Source organism: Hesperophylax consimilis, chromosome 25 (assembly GCF_061612785.1).
Source record: "Hesperophylax consimilis isolate HC1 chromosome 25, BYU_Hcon_1.0, whole genome shotgun sequence".
NCBI classification, from domain to species: Eukaryota; Metazoa; Arthropoda; class Insecta; order Trichoptera; family Limnephilidae; genus Hesperophylax; species Hesperophylax consimilis.
This window is the reverse complement of record NC_142860.1, coordinates 24,700,469-24,723,268: the sequence shown is the minus strand read 5'-3', so window position 1 is coordinate 24,723,268 and position 22,800 is coordinate 24,700,469. Positions and strand designations below refer to the sequence as shown.

At 38.6% G+C, this 22,800-nt stretch overlaps 1 protein-coding gene and 1 long non-coding RNA gene across 2 annotated transcripts; one reads left to right on the top strand and one right to left on the bottom strand.

Moving 5' to 3' along the window:
- The first annotated feature begins 8,059 nt into the window (after window positions 1–8,059).
- On the top strand, window positions 8,060–9,763 carry LOC149411720 (uncharacterized). The gene is made up of 3 exons (XR_016304786.1): window positions 8,060–8,264; window positions 8,747–8,964; window positions 9,546–9,763. It is a non-coding gene; the product is annotated as an uncharacterized LOC149411720 (long non-coding RNA).
- A 960-nt stretch (window positions 9,764–10,723) lies between these two features.
- LOC149411719 (uncharacterized) lies at window positions 10,724–11,332 on the bottom strand. The gene has a single exon (XM_089646724.1). It carries the CDS (start codon window positions 11,330–11,332, stop codon window positions 10,724–10,726), a length of 609 nt encoding a protein of 202 aa, XP_089502850.1.
- Window positions 11,333–22,800: the final 11,468 nt, after the last annotated feature.

Below are 22,800 nucleotides of genomic sequence, written 5' to 3'. Positions count from 1 at the left end.
AAGAATATAATTTTATACAACATTGGCGCTTGTTTCACAGCAACCCACTGATTAAATTGACTGAAATTGAAAAATTTCTATCTCACAAAAAACTGGAAAAATTAGTTGTTCCAACTTTTCAGATTGATACTAGACGAAACAGAATTACTTGCAATACAAAGGAAAATTTGAAAAAGTTGATTAGACTAACAAAACAATTGCTGCGCTGGTTCCCTGCAGAGATCATGAGTGCTGTGTATAAACAAAACAAAAATATAGAGTCAGGGCCGTTATACATGGCTGGCCAGGCCTACCTCCGCACCTTGCCCGATATCCTGGACTGCGTGGACACTTTGGGTTTACAAACGTTCTTAGAAGCTTCTGAACAACGAATTTTACAAATTGAGACCAATAATTTAAAGTTTGAAGCTGCCAGATTAAAAAATATCTTAATTCAGATTAAAAACACATCTTTGAATGAAAAATATTTGAAAGAAGATAATCACACATTCCTCTGTTGTAATGATATGGCTGCTATAGCTCAGAATGTAGACATCGAAGCTTTAAACAAGAATAATGTTACTGTTGACAACCTGCTTGTTCTTGAATTCGATACTCCAAATGATGATTATTTACACCCAAGCTACGATATTTTGAGAAGTTTATTAAATAATTTAGAAACATGTGTCCACAAGAAACTTGTAATTATTCTACGGGAACCGATAGATTCACAATTTTTAATGGATTTTAATCTTACCGTTGAAACTAAGCCTTTCAAAGTGTTTGAATTAAACGACCTCGCTCTTGCATCTTGTCAAGATATACTCGCAAGAAATGCAATAGAACTAGGGAAAGAAATGTTGAACTTCAATGCATTTCTGGGATATGATTTTTTATCTGACGACGAACATGTTCAAAAGAAAATCAATCAATTAATTTCCCCAATTTTGATGAACCTCGTAACGGACCACCAGTATATAGTTGAAATCCCAAATAAGCTTCCAAGGCTTTGTGAATTAGATGTTTTCTATTCCCACGAGACAAAGCTAGTGGACAAATCAAGACTTATCGCACTACTGGGGAGGAGTGGGGCCGATGGACCACTGCTAGTGATCAACAATTCAGAACAGATTAGTCAGGACTACTGGGGAGACGGGGTGGAGGCTGCGCGGGGGAGGATCTTCACCTCTGAGGAAGAAGGGCGGGACCTGTTTCAGAAAAAGTGTCGGGAGGAGTCAGCTAGAGTAATCTATTGGCTCCAAATGTGCGAAAAAGGCCTTACCCTGAGAGAAGTTTACAATAACGGCCTCTACATGCCTAGAAAGTTCCACACTCGTTTTATAATTAAATCCATGGATGCATTCGTTCGCTACAGCGGAAATACTGATTTATTTATAATAAAACTCGTTGAGACTACATCAGAATTTATAAGCATTAATTTATCTAGCGAGGCTGAGAATAAATCGAGACTTATTAGCTCATTTAATTTATCCAGCGAGGCTAAGGGTTTATTTGTCTCGCAAGATCACTTTCAAATTCTAACTCATTCTCAAGAAATGAATACACAAAATAATGAAAGAGCGGAATCGTTGAATAAACATTATTTTACTATTTTGAATATAAATGGCAGTCCGTGTCTGGTCTGGCAATACTCCCACGGCTCTCTGGATGGCCTTCGGCCCTTCATCATCAGAGACTACAGCAACCCCGTCGGGGAAAGTGACTTCAGCAATACGGAGAAGAAACTGACCATCATTGCTGATGACCCTGGTATGGGTAAAAGCACCAGCCTGACGCGCATGTCTGACCTCATTCGAAGCTCTTGGGTACTGAGAATTGACCACAATCAGTTGACCGATATTGACAAGCTACCTTCAAAATTTAACCTACAATCGGTAACAAAATTTTTGATTTGTGCTTCGGGTTTACCTACTGATGACAATTTGCTGCGTAATCTTTTACAGCACTGCCTCGAAGTGGATAGGTCGAGGCAGGTGTGGATTTTGGTGGATGCTTTTGATGAGATAACTAAAGATGAAACCAAATTACAACTTCTAAAACTTCTGAAGTATTTAAAAAATGCAACAACGTGTAAAACGATAGTCACTACACGTGTATACCCGCAAAAAGAACTTGAAAATGAATTTGAAGAATTTTCCGCAGAAATGGATAAAATCACAGAAACAGAACAGGAGGAATACATGATGACTTCTTGGCTTCCACACCTGGCCTTAGAGGTCCCAGAGATCGGAGAGCAAGAGAAAGGGAGACTCCGCCAGTTTGCCAAAGAGCTGCGGGAGGAGATGGAGGGAGTGCTGGGAGAAGACTTAATGAAGTTCATGGGCATCCCGCTGCAGATTCGTATGCTGGCTGAAGTGTTCCTCCAGCAGGCCGTACAGTATGTGGTGTCTTCTGAACAAGCGCACAACTTATACAAAATCACCAATTTATTTGGTTTATATAAAAAGTTTCTCGATGTCAAGAAATCAATATTCTTTGAGCAGAAGACTAATCTCAACAAAGATCTATCGCTCATCATGCAAGATCAGTTTTTCAGATACATAATGGGAAACCATTTCGTCCTAGCTTTCCAGTCCCTTGATTCAAACTTTGCTGCAGAATATTTCACAAACACAATCATATCCACTCAAGAATTAAAAGAAACAAGCAGACTAGGGATAATCCGGGCTAATCTTGATGGAACCTTTCCTTTTATTCACCGCACGTTTGAAGAATACTTTTGCGCAGATTTTGTCGTCCAATGGCTCAGACAGGGAAGATCAACTAAAGAAAATGACATACTCATAAAAAATGAATTGTGCATTTTCTTGCTTAGGCCAGAATATTACTTAATTAGAAAGTTCATTGAGACTCAGCTTGATACATCACCACCAATACCGAGCGATATATTGGAAAAAAATCCGATATTGTACAAAAGCTGGTCTGAACATCGTCAGCTATTCTTCAATGATCGTGACAAAACTCCATTGCATATAGCAGCTGAAGAACAGAATATGCATGCCGTTGCAGTCCTTCTCAGTGGCCCGAGCAGCAGGACAACTGAAAAAGCCTTCATCTCCTTTGTAGCAGCTAGAGATAAGGCCGGGAGAACCGCACTGAACATAGCATTGGAAAATGGGAATTGCAATATTGTAAATCAAATAACGGAAAATTTGTATTGCTCACCTGAGTCACTATTAGAAAACATGCTTGCTACTTTCTTAAAAATAGGAGATGAAAGAAATGACATCATGTTTAGAGAATTTTGTTTAAATACACAACTTTTGACTAGTGCAAACATTGCTTTAATAAGAACTGAACAGATTAGAAAACAAATCACTCCATTTATGGCAGCGCTGAGAGACGATGACTACAGTACTGTGAAAAAGATCTTTGATGGCATGGAAAATGACACAGAGCGAGTTTATTTATTGATTACCTTTGATAGTTTTGGTGATACTGCCATCAATCTCGCAACAATTAAAAAGGATCACATTTTTTTCAAATTATTTGCTAAACAAGGTGTCTGTATATCTTATGACAAACTTGAACTGAATCCCTTGCATTGTGCAGCAGAAAAAGGACACAATAGTATTGTGAAATATTTATTAAATCAATCAAAAGAAAACTACGACAGCATTGAAACAATAAACAATGATCATCACCTTAATAGAGAGGCAACCACATTTCAAAATGCTGAAATCTACAAAATTTATTCTTCAATGAAATCCAAGAAAGGTACTACTGCGCTACAATTAGCTGCACGCAAAGGGCACTATGACACCGTATCGATACTGTTAGAGAACGGAGCAGATATCCACACAAAGGACACTAACGGACGAACTGCATTATTAGATGCTGCACTTGGCGGCCATCCAGAGGTCGTCGATCTCCTGATGTTGAACAACGCTGATTTAAACTCTCAGGATGTATTTGGTGAGACTGCCATTCTCCATATGGCTTATTATGGACACTATGATATAGTACGCAAACTTTTGGAGAAAGGAGCAGACATCCACACCAAAAACAATAACGGTTGGACTGCAACAATCTTTGCTGCAAGTAAAGGACATCTAGAGGTAATCGATTTGTTACTACTGAATGGGGCTGATTTGAACTGTCTGGATGTATTTCGTGGGACTGCACTTCTCCATGCGGCTAAAAATGGCCACTATCACACAGTACGCAAACTGTTGGAGAAAGGAGCAGACATCCACAATAAAAATTATAAAGGATTAACTGCATTAACGGCAGCTGCAGCTAAAGGACATCTAGAGGTCGTCAATATCCTACTGTTAAATGGTGGGGATTTGAACATTCAAGATAAAAATGGAGAATCGGCACTTTTCCATGCTTCTGTCAATGGGCACTTTAAGATAGTACAAAAACTGTTGGAGAAAGGAGCAGACATCCATGCGATGAGTAATGACGACTCAACTGTATTAATAGCAACGGCATATGAAGGGCATCCAGATGTAGTCGATTTTTTACTGTTGAATGGGGCTGGTTTGAATACCCGTACAAAAAATGGTGAAACCGCTCTTTTCTGTGCGGCTTATAAAGGGCATGTATCAACAGTACACAATCTGTTGAAGAAAGGAGCAGACGTACACATAAGAAGTGATAACGGATGGAATCCATTAATGGCAGCTGCAAGTAAAGGACATCAAGAGGTCGTCGATCTCCTATTGATAAATGGTGGGGATTTGAACATTCAAGATAAAAATGGAGACTCGGCACTTTTCCATGCTTCTGAAAATGGGCACTTTAAAACAGTACAAAAACTTTTGGAGAGAGGAGCAGACATCTATATGAGAAATAATAGCGGTGGGACCTCATTAATGAAAGCCGCAGCTAAAGGACATTTAGAGGTCGTTGAACTCTTACTGTTAAATGGAGCTAACGTACACTCAAATAATATTGATGGTTACACTGCACTTCTCCTCGCGGCTTATAATGGGCACCGTGATACTGTGAGCAAACTTTTGGAGGCAGGAGCGGACATCAACACGAGGGGTAATAACGGCTCCACCGCAATAATGCTAGCTGAAAGTAAAGAACATCACGAGGTCGTTGACCTCCTACAGACTGGAGACAGTTTCAACACTCAAGCTGTGTGGGCTTTTCCTCTTTTTCAAGCGGCTTATGAAGGACATTTTAACACAGTGCGTAAAATGTTGGATGATGGAGCAGATATTCGTTTATCTAATATTGATGGCGTTACAACATTAATGTTAGCTGCAAGTAAAGGACATCTAGAGATCGTCGAATTTCTTCTGTTAAAAGGTGCGGACTTGAACTTTCGAAATAAAGATAATTTTTCTGCTCTCTTTTTTGCTTCTATCAATGGGCACCTTGATATAGTACGAAAACTGTTGGAGCAAGGAGCCGACATCCACGCAAAGAGTAATGACGGCTGGACTGCATTAATGGTAGCTGCATGTAAAGGACATCTAGAGGTCGTTGATCTTCTACTATTAAATGGGTCTGATTTGAATACCCAGAAAGCAGATGGTGACAACGCTGTTCTCTGTGCGGTTAAAAATGGACACCGTCATATAGTACACCGACTTTTGGATAAAGGAGCAGACATTCACTCAAGGAATAAAGACGGCTTGACTGCATTAGTGGCAGCTTCATGTCGAGGACATTTAGAGGTTGTCGACCTTCTACTATTGAACGGAGCTGATTTGAACTCCCAGGAAGCAGAGGGCAACAACGCTCTTCTCTGTGCGGCTACAAATGGGCACCATGATACAGTACGCCGACTTTTGGATAAAGGAGCAGACATTCATTCAAGGAATAAAGACGGCTTGACTGCATTAATGGCAGCTGCAAGTAAAGGTCATCTAGAGGTCGTCGACCTTCTACTGTTGAAGGGGTCTGATTTGAACTCCCAGGAAGCACATGGTAACAACGCTTTTCTCTGTGCGGCTAAAAATGGACACCGTGATACAGTGCGCCGACTTTTGGATAAAGGAGCAGACATTCACTCAAGGAATAAAGACAGCTTGACTGCATTAATGCTAGTTGCAAGTAAAGGATCTCTAGAGCTCGTCGATCTCTTACTATTAAATGGAGCTGATTTAAACCCTCAGAATGCTGATGGTAACTCCGCCCTTTTTATTGCTTCTGCCAATGGGCACCTTGCCACAGTACAAAAATTATTGGAGAAAGGAGCAGACATTCACTCAAGGAATAAAGACGGCTTGACTGTATTAATGGTAGCTGCAAGTAAAGGATCTCTGGAGCTCGTCGAACTTCTACTATCAAATGGAGCTGATTTAAACCCTCGGAATGCTAATGGTGACTCCGTTCTTATTATTGCTTCTGCCTATGGGCACCTTGCTACAGTACAAAAACTATTGGAGAAAGAAACAGACATCAATAAAATGAATAATGATGGCTGTACTGCATTAATGCTAGCTGCACGTAAAGGATCTCAGAAGATCATAGATTTCCTGCTGTTTAATGGAGCTGATTTAAACCTTCAGAATATTGAAGGTAACTCCGCTCTTTCGATTGCTTCTGCCAATGGACACCTTGCCACAGTACGAAAACTATTGGAGAAAGGAGCTGACATAAACAATATGGGTAATGACGGCTGGACTGCATTAATGGCAGCTGCATGTGAAGGACATCTCGAGGTTGTTGATCTATTACTGTTAAATGGGCTTGAGGTAAACTCTCAGAATTCAGACGGTTACTCTGCTCTTTCCATTGCTTCTGCCAATGGGCACCTTGATACAGTACGTAAACTGTTGAAGAAAGGAGCAGACATCCACATAATGGGTAATGGCGGCTGGACCGCATTGATGCTAGCGGCAAGTAATGGACATCTAGAGGTCGTCGATCTCTTACTGTTAAATGGAGCTGATATAAACTTCCAGAAGGAAAACGGTTATTCTTCTCTTCTAATGGCTTCTGACGATGGGCATCTTGACACAGTACGCAAACTTTTGGAGAAAGGAGCAGATATCCACACAAGGAGTAATGATGGTTGGACTGCATTAATGTTAGCTGCAAATAAAAAACATCTAGAGGTCGTTGAACTCCTACTGTTGAATGGAGCAGATTCGATCTCTCAGGCGGTAGATGGATGCTCTGCTCTTTTCCTTGCAGCTAATAATGGTCATCTTGCCATAGTACAAAAACTATTGGAGAAAGGAGCAGACATCAATACAATGGGTAATGACGGCTGGACTGCATTAATTGCAGCTGCAAGTGAAGGACATCTCGGGGTCGTCGATTTTCTACTGTTAAATGGAGCTGATGTAAACTCTCAGACTGCGGACGGTAATTGTGCTCTTTCTTTTGCTTCTGTCCATGGTCATCTTGATGCAGTACAAAAACTGTTGGAGAAAGGAGCAGACATCCACACAAGGGATAATGTCGGCTGGACTGCATTAAACTATGCTGCGGCTTACGGACATCTAGAGATTACCAAACTGCTAGTGTTAAATGGTGCCGATTTAAACTCCCAGGATGAAGATGGTGACACTGCATTTTTCCAGGCAGCTGCTAATGGTCACGCGGAGATTGTGGTACTCCTGCTGCAGCGCGGTGTTGATGTCAACTCTCAGCGTGATGATGGCAGAGCAGCCTTGTCATGGGCAGCTTTCGAAGGACATGTGAATGTTGTGGAGGTCCTTCTACAGTACAATGCCAATGCCTCCTGCCAGGACAAAGATGGAAAGACGGCTCTCTCTTGGGCGGAGGAAAGGGGACACAGAGAAATGGTTGAACTACTTCGCAGCCATCAGGAAGCCACCCTGACAGAATGAGTCTCCTCTCCTATGAGACTATACCACCATGGGTGTCTTTAAAGGCAATGCCACCAGCCCAGTATAAAAATATCATGAACAATAATAACTTTTTTAAATATGTGAGTTCTTGAAACATGAGCTTTGTGATACAATATATCCAGGTGAAATAATAAAACTTGTGAATAGATACTAAAGAAATAAAGTGAGTTGTTCTCTAATTATGTAAACATTATTACGTTATTAATAAGTATTGAAAATCCAATCAAGTGCGGTCTTCTTACTTCAAATGACTACAAAAGTGGTTCTTCGTTAAAACACTTGTAACAAAATGTCACCATGAAATATGCACTAAGTGTACATCAGTCTGTAGCAGTGACAAGTTAGTTTAGTAGAATAGTGAAACTACCTTGGCCAGTCTATGCAATACGCAATCCAAGCAAGAGATAAGGCAGATGCAGCGCCTGCTGACAACATTAAAACATGATCCATGAACTTCCAGTTTAACTCACTTCAATACAGGTAAAGTTACATATTTCTTACCAGCGTACTTACTTATTTAAAATATACAAAATCATTTAAACATATTTATCGTACCGGTATAAAAGCTTTATTAACAATTTTAATATATTAACGCATGGGGGGATTGCATATTTATACAGAATATAAAACTAAATGTATTGATTATTGCAATCTAAATCTGTACATAAATTTATTGACATGTTATGAAATATACTGTATTTGGTTACAAATAATCATTGTCTTCTGCTAAAATTGTGACAAAATACACAAGATTATTAATGAATAAACTCTTTTCTCTCCTCAAAAAGACTTTCTACACATCATCCCCAAAGATGACATAGGTCCTGAGGGAAATTATTTTTCTAATAGCCTCCTGTGTCGGGTTAATGTAAAAAATAATAATAAATAAGTGAAATTTACTAAATGTTTTTTTTTAAATTATTTATTTTAGTAAATTAAAAAGTCTAATGTTTTAAATAAAGGTAAACTAACATTGGACATCACTAGATGGTTACAACACACTCAAACAAGCCATTTTCTATATTTGGCCATAGAAATCATTTGAGCGATGCACCACACTCAAGGTAGAAACAAACTATCTTCGGCTATGGACATCGCTTGAGGGATACACCACACTCTAGGCAGAAACAAACTTTCTTTAGCCCTGGACATCATTTGAGGGATACAACACACGCTCGAGGTATAAACTTAAAATCTTTGACCCTGGACATCATTTGAGGGATACAACACACGTTTAAGGTAAAAACATACTATTTTTGGCTCTGGATATCGCTTGAGAGATACACCACACTCTAGGCAGAAACAAACTATCTTTGGCTCTGGACATCGCTTGAGGGATACACCACACTCTAGGCAGAACCAAACTATCTTTGGCTCTGGACATTTTGGACAAATTTAATGATATACCGTTATATTATTACAGTAAACAAAACAATGCTCTTTTACAAAGCATTTTTTCCCGAAGGAGATTAAATAAAGTCATGAACAGTGATTTATTTTTTGGGGTATTACGCCATGTTGCGCTACCTGCTTCTAGTCAAGACAGGATCACAGTGTAAATCATCAAGGAGATCACATCTACCTTGCACATCTGATGATAGACACTGTAATGCTCTCTGAAACGTTGGTTAAAGAAGGAGGTAGCGCAATATTTCATAATACCCCAAAATTATATTTTTTGTTGAACTAAAAGTGAACAAAAATAATATCATGTTCATAACCTAAGTGGTGGAATGTAAGTAAATTTTTTTTCCTTTTCAGGTGCTTATTTTAAAAATACAGTACACAGGTCCATGGAAATGAGTACAACATACTCAACGCAACGCATGGACATCACTTGAGCTACACACCCAAGGCAGCAACATTCCCTCTATGGCCCTGGACATCACTTGAGAGGAGCACCACTTTCAAGGCAGATATAATCTCTCTTTTGCGCTGGACATCACTTGAGAGGAGCATCACTTTAAAGGCATTCACAATCTCTCTTTGACCCAGGACATCACTCGATGGAGGCATCGATTGCGGCTTTACATGCATGTGTAATTCTTCTTATAATTTAATGTAGTGAACAATCAGCATATTTTTTTATTCCGATTATTGACTTATTAAGAATTCTGGTATTGCTTTTTGTTACAGAAACTCTATCCCTAGTCCCTGGACATCACTTAGAGCGAGCAACACATTCAAAGCAGCCACATTCTGTCTTCGGCCCTGGGCATTATCTGAGAGGAAAACCATTTTATTCTCAATTTGAATACATGTGTAGTTATCTTAGTGTACAAATAAAAATCTCGTTTATTATTCACAATAAAATGCTGGCGATATTTAGGTCAACTTGGCTGGCGGTTTGGAGACGGAATACTGGTGAGTTCCTTCACGCTGCCGCTTTTATAAGTTAAAGAAGATTCTAGAACAATTTGGTTACTATGTAGAATTTGCCAAACAAAAATGAAAAATAATAAAAGAACATCCAAGAATCTTGTTTGGAAAAAATCGAAACTTCTGGAATTCCGTTCAAATGAAGTAGTGGCGTACAACTACAGGACTCTCCTTCCAGCGGTACGGTTGAGGGCCGCGATAGAAAGAAAAGCTGAGTCAGATCTTGCTTATTGATGGTCTTAAGAAGGGTTTAAAGTTTTATAAGCAAGGGTTGGTCCTGGTGTTGTTGCATTTATCTTGGGTTCAGGGCCACTGTACGGTTGTTGTAGTATTCTCTCACGTTAAAATAAAATGGTTAAAAAAAAATAAAAATATTATAAATTACAAACACTGTTCACGACACAGGCTGAGAATACACTAAAATAACTATTGTAAGCACTATTATCCGCGCTTGTGCAGAGATGGTCTGGTGCACGCAGCTCCACGATGCCTCAACCGATCACTACATCACTCCGCTTTCATCAAAACACATAATTCTGCATTTAGGGTTGAACGTGCCTTTAGGCGTTAAAGTAGTCCGGAAAACGAACACGCCTACCGGAATGTGTGGTCGTGTGAGTGCGATCCGGGTTGGTAGCGGGCATAGGAAGGGTTGATCTTATTCCTTGCGTAGTTCCCTTAGTTTCCTGGGCAATGTAAGCAGGTTTGAGGCGGTCTATGCTCACCGTTACCTCCTTTCCTTTGTTTAAAATGGTGAACGTTTTTTCGTTCCGGCGTACCACTCGGTGAGGGCCAGTGTAGGGTTTCTGAAGCGGGCTTTTTACGGTGTCGTCCCTTAGAAACACATGGGTAGCTGCGGGAAGGTCTTTAAAAATGAAGCATTTCCTTTCAACATGTCGGAAACCTTCAACCGGTCTTAGGTTATTAAAATGTTGCCTTAGCTCTTTGAGGAAATCGCTGGTGCTGTCGTCGTTCGCTGGCCGAGCAACGAGGAATTCTCCAGGTAGGCGGAGTGGCTCGCCGTACACCAGTTCGGCCGAAGTGGCAGCGAGATCATCCCTCCAAGCTGCCCTGATTCCCATTAACACTGTGGGTAGCACCTCAGTCCAGCGGTCGTTCTGATGGCATTTGATTGCTGCCTTAAGCTGGCGGTGTAGCCTCTCAACCATGCCGTTAGCCGCAGGATGGTAAGCCGTGGTACGTATCTGAGTCGTACCTGCCAGGCAGTTTAACTCCCTGAACAGCCTCGACTCAGACAGTTTGTCTTCCTTGGTCGGTAGTAACTCGGAGCAGAGTACCGAACCTAGTAATCCACCCCTGGTAGAAAGCGCGCGCTACAGTTGCTGCTTCCTGATCCCTAATCGGGAAAGCCTCTGGCCATCTTGTAAGCCTGTCTACGCAGGTGAGGCAGTATCGGCATCCTTCAGATGAGGGCATGATGATGATGTCTATGTGCACATGCTCGAATCTGGCCGATGGTCTGGGAAAAGTTCCTAGGGGTGCTGACACGTGACGTGACACCTTACTGCGTTGGCACTGTAGGCAGTTGCGTGCAAATTTACTCGCGTCCGCCTTAATGGCCGGCCAGACATAACGTTCAGTTATGAGCTTAACCGTTGTCTTGACGCCTGGGTGAGCCAGCTGATGGACTGCATTAAATGCTGCGAGCCGAAACTTTTTGGTGACGAAAGGTCTCGCTGTATTTGTAGACAAATCACAGTACAAGTCCGTGTTGATGCCGGAAATGCGCACTTTCTTAAGTTTTAGGCTAGAACTTCCCTTTAAGCATTGTTCTAGCTCCGTATCGTCCACCTGATCAGTTGCCAGTGCTGCATAGTCCAGGGGAGCGTCAACTGACTCGACCCTGGAGAGGGCATCTGCGACGATATTATCCTTGCCCGCTACGTGGCGAATGTCCGTGGTGAACTGGCTAATGAAGTCAAGGTGTCGAAATTGCCTTGGGGAGCATTTATCAGCCTTCTGGTAAAAGGCGAAAGTGATGGGTTTGTGATCCGTAAATATGGTGAACGTCCTGCCCTCTACCATATGTCTGAAGTGTTTGACAGCGAGGTAGATGGCAAGGAGTTCTCTGTCGTAAGCGCCGTATTTTCGTTCAGCCGCACTAAATTTCTTTGAAAAGAAACCCAGCGGTTCCCAGTGACCTGCGATAAGCTGCTGGAGTGCGGCGCCGGCTGTGGTGTCAGAAGCGTCGCTGACTATGGATAGGGGGCTTCACACTTTGGGTGAGCTAGTAAGGTCGCCTGAGCAAGGGCTTCCTTGCACTTGTCAAAGGCTTCCAAGGTCGCTGCTGTCCAGGAAATGGGCTGCTTGCCTTTCTGTTTTCCAGTGAGGAAATCATTGAGCGGTGCTTGCGTCTCTGCTGCATTGGGGAGAAACCTCCTATAAAAATTGAGAGCTCCCAGAAAGCGTCGTAAATCCTTCACCGTTTCAGGCCGACTGTAATTTTTTATTAAGTCGACTTTCTCTGGCAGGGGTGTAGTGCCTTCACCAGACACCAGGTACCCCAAGAATTTTACTTCAGGCAATCCAAAATGGCATTTGCTGGCGTTGACGACCACCCCATATTCCTGCAGGCGCTGGAACAAGGTCTTGAGGTGGTTCATGTGTTCCTCTTCTGATGATGAGGCAATGAGGATTTCGTCGATGTATGCGTAACAAAAGTCCGATCCTCTGGTGACCTCATCGATAAAACGTTGAAACGTCTGGGCTGCGTTACGGAGGCCGAAGGACATCACTGGAAATTCGAAGAGTCCGAACGGCGTGGATATTGCCGTCTTTGGGATGTCTTCAGGAGCTACAGGAATCTGGTTGTAAGCTCGTACCAGGTCTATTGTGGAGAATATCTTGGTATCCCTCAGCGACTGGGCGAAATCTTGGATGTGTCGGACTGGGTACCGGTCAGGTATAGTTCTGGCGTTCAATCCGCGGTAATCACCGCATGGTCGCCATTGGTCGTCCTTCTTAGGGACCATGTGAAGTGGGGATGCCCAACAGCTCTCAGAAGGCCGGGCAATTCCTAATCGGACCATGGTCTCAAACTCCTTCTTGGCCCGTTTGAGCTTGTCAGGGGCGAGGCGGCGAGGACGTTCTGCGACTGGAGGACCTGGAGTAGTCCTAATGTGGTGAAGAGTAGTATGGCGAACTTCCTTCATGGCGCCGTCAGGGCGCGTAAGGTCCGGATACTGTTGTAAAAGTTTGTGGTAGGGGGATGTCCCTGTGACAGTCTTAATGGAAGCGGTCATGTTGTTATTGCGCCTGCCTGTAGTTGTCAGGTTCGTCACCTGATCCAGCAATCGTCTGTTGTGGACATCAACTAGGAGCTCGAATCGTGCTAGAAAATCCGCTCCTATGATAGGCCTGGAGACGTCAGCAATGACGAAACTCCAAGTAAAATCACGACGCAGGCCAAGGTCCAGGTTGAGCGTCAGGCTTCCATACGTCGCGATGGTGCTTCCATTTGCGGCCGCCAATTCGTAGGACTGCTTGGCCGGACGGCCTTGGACTAGGCGTCGTGGGTAAACGCAGAGATCCGCGCCGGTGTCCACGAGAAACTGGATGCGAGTTGCCCGGTCAGTTACGAAGAGGCGACTTAATTGCGTCGGGCTGCTGGTGCTGGTCGACATCAGTGTGAGCGGGGCTTCTCTCTGCTCAACGTTGCAGGGTTTTGCGCAGGAGCGCGTCTGGGTACTGAACGTAGGGTGACCCCTGGAATGACCGCGCAAGTGATGGTTCCGCCGACGAGGACTGGTACTCCTGGATGGGCGTTCCTGGGCGCGCAGAGTTGTTAACTCCCGTCGTAGGGTGTTTATTTCCTCTTGTAGCTGTAGCACCATTTTTTCCATAGTATTAAGCACGTAACCTCCGTAACTTGTCGTTGATGTTGTCGTAGCGCCGGGCAGGAGAGACATTTTTTTAAATAACTGAAGTACACGATAACACTTAAAAAAAAAATTTAACTCACGTCGTAGGTCACCACTGTAGTTATCTTAGTGTACAAATAAAAATCTCGTTTATTATTCACAATAAAATGCTGGCGATATTTAGGTCAACTTGGCTGGCGATTTGGAGACGGAATAGTGGTGAGTTGTTGATATCTAATGGATTTTTTTTTTTTCGAGGTGCAAAGTCTCTTGTTAGGAGCTTTTTTTCTCGTTGTCTGAAGTGCGCAGGTACCTGGAGGGGGGGTTTTGTGCCCTATGTGCGGGCTGCCTTTAGGCGACTGAGTGATGTGAGATTGTTTTTTTATTTTAATTTTAAGGCGGGGGTACTATTTTTTTTTGTACAATACTAGTTGTTTTGTATTTTGGTATGAATGATTTATTTATTTATTTTTAAAAATATATTGTTTTAAGCCCGCACATTAGGGGGGATTGGTGAGTTCCTTCACGCTGCCGCTTTTATAAGTTAAAGGAGATTCTAGAACAATTTGGTTACTATGTAGAATTTGCCAAACAAAAATGAAAAATAATAAAAGAACATCCAAGAATCTTGTTTGGAAAAAATCGAAACTTCTGGAATTCCGTTCAAATGAAGTAGTGGCGTACCACTACACATGCTTAGTTCATTACACAGTATATTATAAGGTCACCATAATAAAGCTAGGCTTGTTGCATGGGAAATGTCACATTGTACATAGTAGTCATTTCCCAGAATGTTATATGTAAGATGTACCACCATAATAAAGCCAAGCTTATTGCATATTCATACACATTGTACATATTAATCATTTCTCAGAATATTATGTATAAGATGACCCACAACAATAGAGCTAGGCTTGTTGCATGGGGCATGTCACATTGTACATAGTAATCATTTAAAAGAGTGTTATATATGAGTTTTACCAACATAATAAAGCTAGGATTGTTGCATGGGGGATGTCACATTGTACATAGTAGTCATTTCACAGAATGTTATATATAAGATGTACCGCCATAACAATGCTAAGCTTGTTGCATGGAGGAGGTCACAATGTACATAGTAATCATTTCACAGATTGTTATACATAAGATGTACCACCATCATAAAGCTAGGTTACTTTCATGGGGGATGTCACATTGTACATAGTAATCATTTCACAGATTGTTATATATAAGTTTTACCAACATAATAAAGCTAAGCTTGTTGCATGAGGAGGTCACATTGTACATAGTGATCATTTCACAGATTGTTATACATAAGATGTATCACCATAATAAAGCTAGGATTCTTGCATGGCTGAGGTCACATTGTACATAGTAATCATTTCTCAGAAAGTTATGTATACGATGTACCACCATAATAAAGCTAGGCTACTTGCATGGGGGATGTCACATTGTATATAGTAATCAATTCACAGAATGTTATATATAAGATGTACCACCATAATAAAGCTAGGCTTTTTGCATGGGGGATGTGTTATTATTTTCGTTATTTCTTGATTTACATGTTAAAATACCTATTGAGTTTATATTTTGTGTGTGTTTTAAGATGAGTATTAAAATATTCATTATTATTTATATTTCCGTAATGAGGCATAACATAAAATAAAATTTTCTCGAAAATATCAATAGAAAGGTTATTTAAATAAGTTATTCCTAGATATAAGTAGGTATTTTTAATATGTTTGATATTCACTTTTGGGATTGTTTTGTTATTTTAATACCTTGCTGATATATTAAATTGTGAGTTATTTAATTGTTTTTCTTTGAAAAATTGTGGAATTGAATATTTTTCACACATTTTTTTCACGCAATATGATTGGTAAGAATGCATTCGCAAATACTTGGTGGAGAGAAAATCTCAACACCAAATCTTCCAAATGTCCTACCTTACCTAAATGTCACTTATGCTTATAGGAGCTCACTAGATCTTAGTGTAAATTAATACCTTTGACAGGGCAGATTGAAATATAAAAAATATTTTGTAAGTATATTTTAACTTTAATATTTCGAGTGAAGCATCCTTAATTTGGCAGACTTTGTGGCCCCAATTGCGACGGGTCAGTCCCTTTTTTCTTATGTTCTAGAAGCCCAAGTTTAAAACATTGGGGAATACTGTTCATTAAGTTTAGCGAATGCATAAAATAGACTGTCCCAATAATCATAGTTCTGGGACTGGTCCTTCGGATGTGTTGCATAGGGCTATAGTCGCACTTTCACGACACCAGTACATTAAATTTTATGATAAGGTTTTCAGTCTACTGAATGAAAAAACATGTCTTTTGCAAGATTACTAAATTATCATTTTTTTATTATTTTAAGTGAATTAGTATTTTTTTAAATTGCATTTCTCTTAGTTATGTTTATTTTCCGGGACAAAAAGTTTAAACAAGTGACTTATATCTAAGACTTGTAAAAGCAGAAACCAAATTATCTGAAGATATGAAAACGTTATTTTAACGATGTATTAATTTTTATTTGCACTTGTTGACTCCACAGAAGAGTCCCAACTGAACGCAGCCAGTGAGTTGCGTTCTCATGTTATGAAGCCGAAGAGATTGCAGAGTGGATGGAGTGAAATAGGTTGTTTTGGAACTACCTGGTTCTTCAGATCTGCTCACCAAACACGGATAATTCCAAATAATTTCAGCAGGGCGATACTGGGAGAATCTACCGGTTTGGAAACATCAACCTAACAAAATTTAAATACGGTGTCAACTTCTGTTGTTTAACTGAGTTATATTTTTGGTACTTACTTGTCGGTGTTTCGAAAACTTGTTTTTATTCAAAAATCTGGTATTAATTAATACATTAAGATGTATTTTATTTTATAGATGTCCTAAATATTATTTTAACGTATTTTTAACACCAGATCCATCTGTTAATATTTTCTGAAAGCTTTTCTTATAATAAAATTTTACCCATATATTTTTGGTCTGGCTCTTAGAAGCTTTCAAATCTTGACGATAGATGTCTCGCATGGAATATATTTTCAAGTATTCATCAAAACAATATACCTATTGGGAAAAACACCAGTTTACTTTTTTTTTAATTAATTTTCATGTATTTTCTGCAGTAAGCAATAAATATAATTTTTGCTGATATGAATACAAAGTGTAACTCTTTTTGCTGATGTGAATATGAAGTGTAACTCTTTTTGCTCATGTGAATACGAAGTGTAACTCATTTTTTTAAACTTCAGGGTTGCGGGGGTCAAAATTCCAAACGCCCGCCTGACTAATTTTCGTTATAACATAGGTACTTCTTTTTTCGCCAAATTATGTTTTTGTAAATTATACCGTCTTACTAGATATAAGATGTTTATATATTTATATTATTTTACTATTAATCTGTATTATGGAATTTCCCCAGATAGCTACTTACCACTTATGTACTTATAATCAGAGAATTTTTTTTTCTTATGTTAAAAAAACAATTTTATAAAGACCCAAGAAAATATTATTTTAATTAGTTATATTGTCAAACAAAATAAGTGTTGTTCACAATAAGTAAATAAATACAGTAATATGTCGTTGAAAACGAATATGATTTCCCTCATTGTCTTTGGGGGTGCTGTATGGAGGGTAATTTAAAATAAAGAATGGAGATGAAGTTCGAGATAGAGAAGGAGGAGTTAAGTTCTCTCTCACTGCGGTGCAAGGGGATGGGTCGAGAGAGTCCTGCTGCAGAAGTAAAAAGGTCTCGCTCAACTGGCCTGTACCGATCCGGCCCGACACGCAGTTGGTGGACAAACGCATCCGCCACCAAGACCTGAACAAACCTCACCCCATGAACCTGGGCGCCCCTTCTAAGTCACCAAACGTAGTAAAACGTGTATTTTAACAACACAAAAATAATCGTTAATAATTTTTGTGTTGTTAAAATACGCTTTTTGCAAGGTGCTGTACAATATTATTACAAATTATTTGTTTGCGCCCGTACATACGCAATATGAATATAAAAAAAATAGTTTATTTCGTTTAAAAACTCAATTCTTTTGAGAAAGGGATACCAATAGAATATTGTACGGATAATTCAATCCAATATTGTATTTGTATGCCTTTCTTGAAAGAATTGAGTATTTTTACGTACAAAACTTATTATCTGTTAGGAAGTAAGAGCTTCACAGATGCACGCACAGATGGCAGTGCATAGAGCTTGCGTGAACGTCCGCAAGATGGCAGCCAGTGGCTAGTAGTCGCCAGGGCCAGTGAGAATGCTACCAGACAAACTCACTGTTTCAGATCTCAATTAGCCAGCTTCTAGTAAGGTCGACTATCCATTCACCATTGTAATACGCGAAGTATTAATAAATTCCTGATTTATCACAAAGAACAATTTATTTATAATCTCCTTCCACGACGAGTTGGAGAACTGTTTGTGGGAACACAACATTATCCATATTCAATTGCGTCTGTACGGGCGCAAACAAATAATTTGTGTTAACATTGTAAAGCAATTCCTTGCAAAAAGCGTATTTTAATAAAACAAATTAATTAACGCCATCTATAATATAACACGTATAATGTAACGAGCGTCGCGTTTAACCTTAAAGTTGTTTTTTGACGATTGAGTATAGTAACCAACCAAAAATACTATTTCTTCTTTAATGGCAACTGTATCTGCAAATTTGTAAGAATTGATGATAAGCAAATATCTTTATGCTGGGTTTTCCAATAAGAGGTGTTATTTTGATATTCAATCGTAAAAGATCAATCGTTTCGTTGCTTATGTGGCACGTAGCGCCGTTTTGTTGAAAGTCAATGTCGTCCAGATCAATACAATCCAATTCCGGCCATGAAAAATCATTAATCATCTCTCAATAGCGCAATCCATTCACCGTAACTGTTGCTCCAGCCTAATTTTTGAAAAATTAAGATCCATTGACTCCGCCGGACCATAAACCGCACCAAACAGTCACACTTTGAGAATAAAGAGGCTTTTCAACAATAACTTTTGGGTTTTCCGAGCCCCAGATGCGACAATTTTGCTTGTTGACGAAGCCACCGAGGTGGAAATGGGCCTCATAACTCAAGATGATTTTCATTTGATTCACTCAAGTGAATTTTAATAATGTCAATGGATTTTTGAAGCGTGTATCGTTCCATTTTTATTAATGGCGTAGTTTTTACTTGTCAACTGTCAAAAAATGACAGCGTCAAAAGTAACATCTACCGAAATAGTGGGCTATTCAAAATAACACCTCTTATTGGAAAAGCCTGTAGTAGAAGTTTTGGCGCCATCTTGATCGACAAGCGCTTCGCTGCACGATCAGTTCCACATTGCGGCAGGGGCAGGTGTGTAAAGAAGACGCCAGTTCTACCAGTGGGTAGAACCACTCTCCCTAAATGTCCTCCGATTACATGGAGGTGTTTTCTTTTACTTTTACGGACTATAAGTACCTACTCCAGGTCTTAACGCAATAAAACTTCGAGTGGGTTCTATTCGATCACTTGGAATTAGCCCGCCTTAAGGAGTTGTCAGAACCTAAGAAATACAATGAGTGATAATTAATTTCATGTGCCATAGGGAATTAATCCTTCACTCCAGTATAAAACGCGTATTTAGGTTCATTACTTTATTTTTAGAATTGCCAATTATAAAAGTGTTCTCAATCCATCTCAAGAAATCAATCTCTTTAAATGTTTATGTGAGATTACTTCTCATAGTTAATCACATGTTTTATGAGAACTTACTTTTAGACGTCGAATTTCTAAAATACTTTTCAAGTATGCGAGGCAAGTTATTGATTTTTCAAAGTTAAACTTCATAAAACATCTTGTATTTTATAAAATTCTTGACGTGATCGACATTTTGACGTGCGAAACTTTATCGGACGAGTTAGAAAATACACAAAAACATTGTTGTTTGTATTTTTAAAGAATCTTATCTACATTATAACTCTGATAATTTACGAATCTGATATTTTAGTAGGGATAGTGGTTAGAAGAAATATTAAATTATTGATGTTTTATTAGTGATACTGGTTAATAGAAAATATAAAAAATATTAAATATTTTTTTTTTAGTTGTAGTGGGGATTCATAGAAATAGTAATTTAGTTAAATATTTGTAGTGATTATTTATTGATTTTTATGTGAAGATTCCCAATTATTACCAACCATCTGGAGCCATTGAGACTATGACATTGGGGCATGAGATGGGGAAGAGGAAGGTGGGGAAGAAACTGGCTCTTCAGATATGGTCACCAAGCACGACTAAAGCCATTTCAAGAAACGTTTCACTGAATGGTGGTCTTACACTAGGGCTATACTGAAAGCATCTTCCGCTATGGAACGTGCCGAAAATATATTGAATGATGTTTTGAATGATTAAATTTTGAAATAACACTTGATTTTGAATCCGCAACCTTCGGATTGCTAGTCGAGAGACTTACCCATTGACCACGGAGGCTGTCAAAATATATGGTGGTAAATATTACAGTATTCATGTTTAAGTATGGTGGTTAAAATAAATTTTAAATTAGTTTTTTTTTGGTAGTGACAGTGGCTAATGGAAATATTTAATAAGTGATGTTTTATTAGAGATAGTGGTTAATGAAATATTATATTAGTGATGTTTTGGTTGTGATAGTGGTTAATGGAAATATTATTTGAGTGATGTTTTAGTAGTGACTTATTAGAAAAATTTAAATCGAAAATTTTTAAAGGGAAGATTTGAAAAACAAATAAAATAAAAATAAAAATAAAATTAAAAAAATAAAAATAAATAAAAAGAAAAAATAAAAATGGTTTTTTTTAAAGAAATATTCTCTTAAATATTTTTTCGTCTCAATTTGTCAGCGGTTAGTTAGAATCATTAATCATTATATTCGCTCTAACTTTAACTTCCTGCATATATCAATCAATAAGTTACTTTCGTTTAACGTCCCTCGAGTAAAAATTGTTATTATGCGATGGGGTACATTACATTGCGTTTAAAATTCGTTTTAAGGGGTTTGTCGAAAGTAACGCATTTAATGTTAGTTTTAATGTAAGTTTGTAACTTGTAACTTTGACTAAAGATTGTAATTAAAAACGTCCTATGTTCATACAAAGCAAACACTTGTGATGTGACATTATAATTATAAAAAAGCAATCAGTTTACTGTTACATATATAATACTTTAATTTTTTTGTATAATTTTCTATAGATCACTAGGTATGTACATTCTTTTTTTAAATCCTTGTGAAAAACCCGGCTGGGCGTAAAACCAAACAAAATAAATATTATGTTGACAGTTCGTTCGTAGCAAGACATTTTTTATTAGTAACTAGCTGTACTCCGCCATTCACTGCTGTGGCTCAGTCTATCTGTGCAGATAGAGAAACAATAGCATGTGTAGTTTTCAAAAAAGCATGTTTTTACCTGTCACAGGTGACATCTATATAAAAATTATACGGTCCTGATTCAATGTGTAACTAAAACACCGTTTAACGGCCGGGAAGTACATATGTATTTGTAAGTCTTTTAGTATTTAAAAACTCGCTGTAACAGATGAGATTATGAATTTATCTTTGAACGCACTATTTCTTTGTTACTAAAACAATTTCATCCCTTTTACTTAACATTCTATTAGACAAAGCTTTCAGCATAAGGCTTGTTGATTTCAATACTTCAGTATCTATGTTACTATCTAATGCCAATTCTTCATTTTTTTTACTATTTAATGTCAATACTTCAGAGTTGTAACTATTTAACTTCAATGCTTCAGAGTTGTTTTTATTTAATTTCAAAACTTCAGAGTTGTTACTATTTAATATCAATACTTCGGAGTTGTTAATATTTATCTTCAATACTTCACACTTGATACCACCTAATTTCAATACTTAAGTTACTATACTGAGTTGTTACTATTAAATGTCAATTCTTCAGAGTTGTTACTATTTAATGTAAATATTTAACTTCAGAGTTGTTACTATTTAATGTCAATACTTCAGACTCGTAAATATTTAACTTCAATACTTCAGAGTTGTTACTATTTAATGTCAATACTTCAGAATTTGAAATATTTATCTTCAATACTTCAGAGTTGTTACTATTTAATGTCAATACTTCAGACTTGTAAATATTTAACTACAATACTTCAGAGTTGTAAATATTTAATTTCAATACTTCAGACTTGTAAATATTTAACTTCAATACTTCAGAGTTGTTACTATTTAATTTCAATACTTCAGAGTTGTTACTATTTAATTTCAATACTTCAGAGTTGTTACTATTTAATGTCAATACTTCAGAGTTGTAACTATTTAATTTCAATACTTTTGGTCACACCTCTACAAAATTTTACCTTTCCTAGGGGTGACAAGATACCCTTCAAATTCAAAAAATCCCTTTCACGTGATTTCCAAAATCGTTCATTATTAATTTAAATAAATCGATTTCGATGCAACCGAATATAAACCGCGAACAATATGTATTGGAGAGGATTCCATTTTGGATAAATAGTTCATTGTACAATCTACAAAAGATGAATTATTTATGGCTATACGATAGAAGTGTTGTGTTTGGTAGAACTTTGGATCAACTACGGTGGTCTCATATCATCGTTGTATTGCGTGAATCTTGTCCTTTGAAGGGGTAAGGAACTGTCGGAATGTGTTACATCTAAAGTTATGTAACTGATAATTTTATCACTAGCAAACGTACATTTTTTGTCATTGAAAACACTCGCATCTTGTATTTAAGGCGTTGCAAT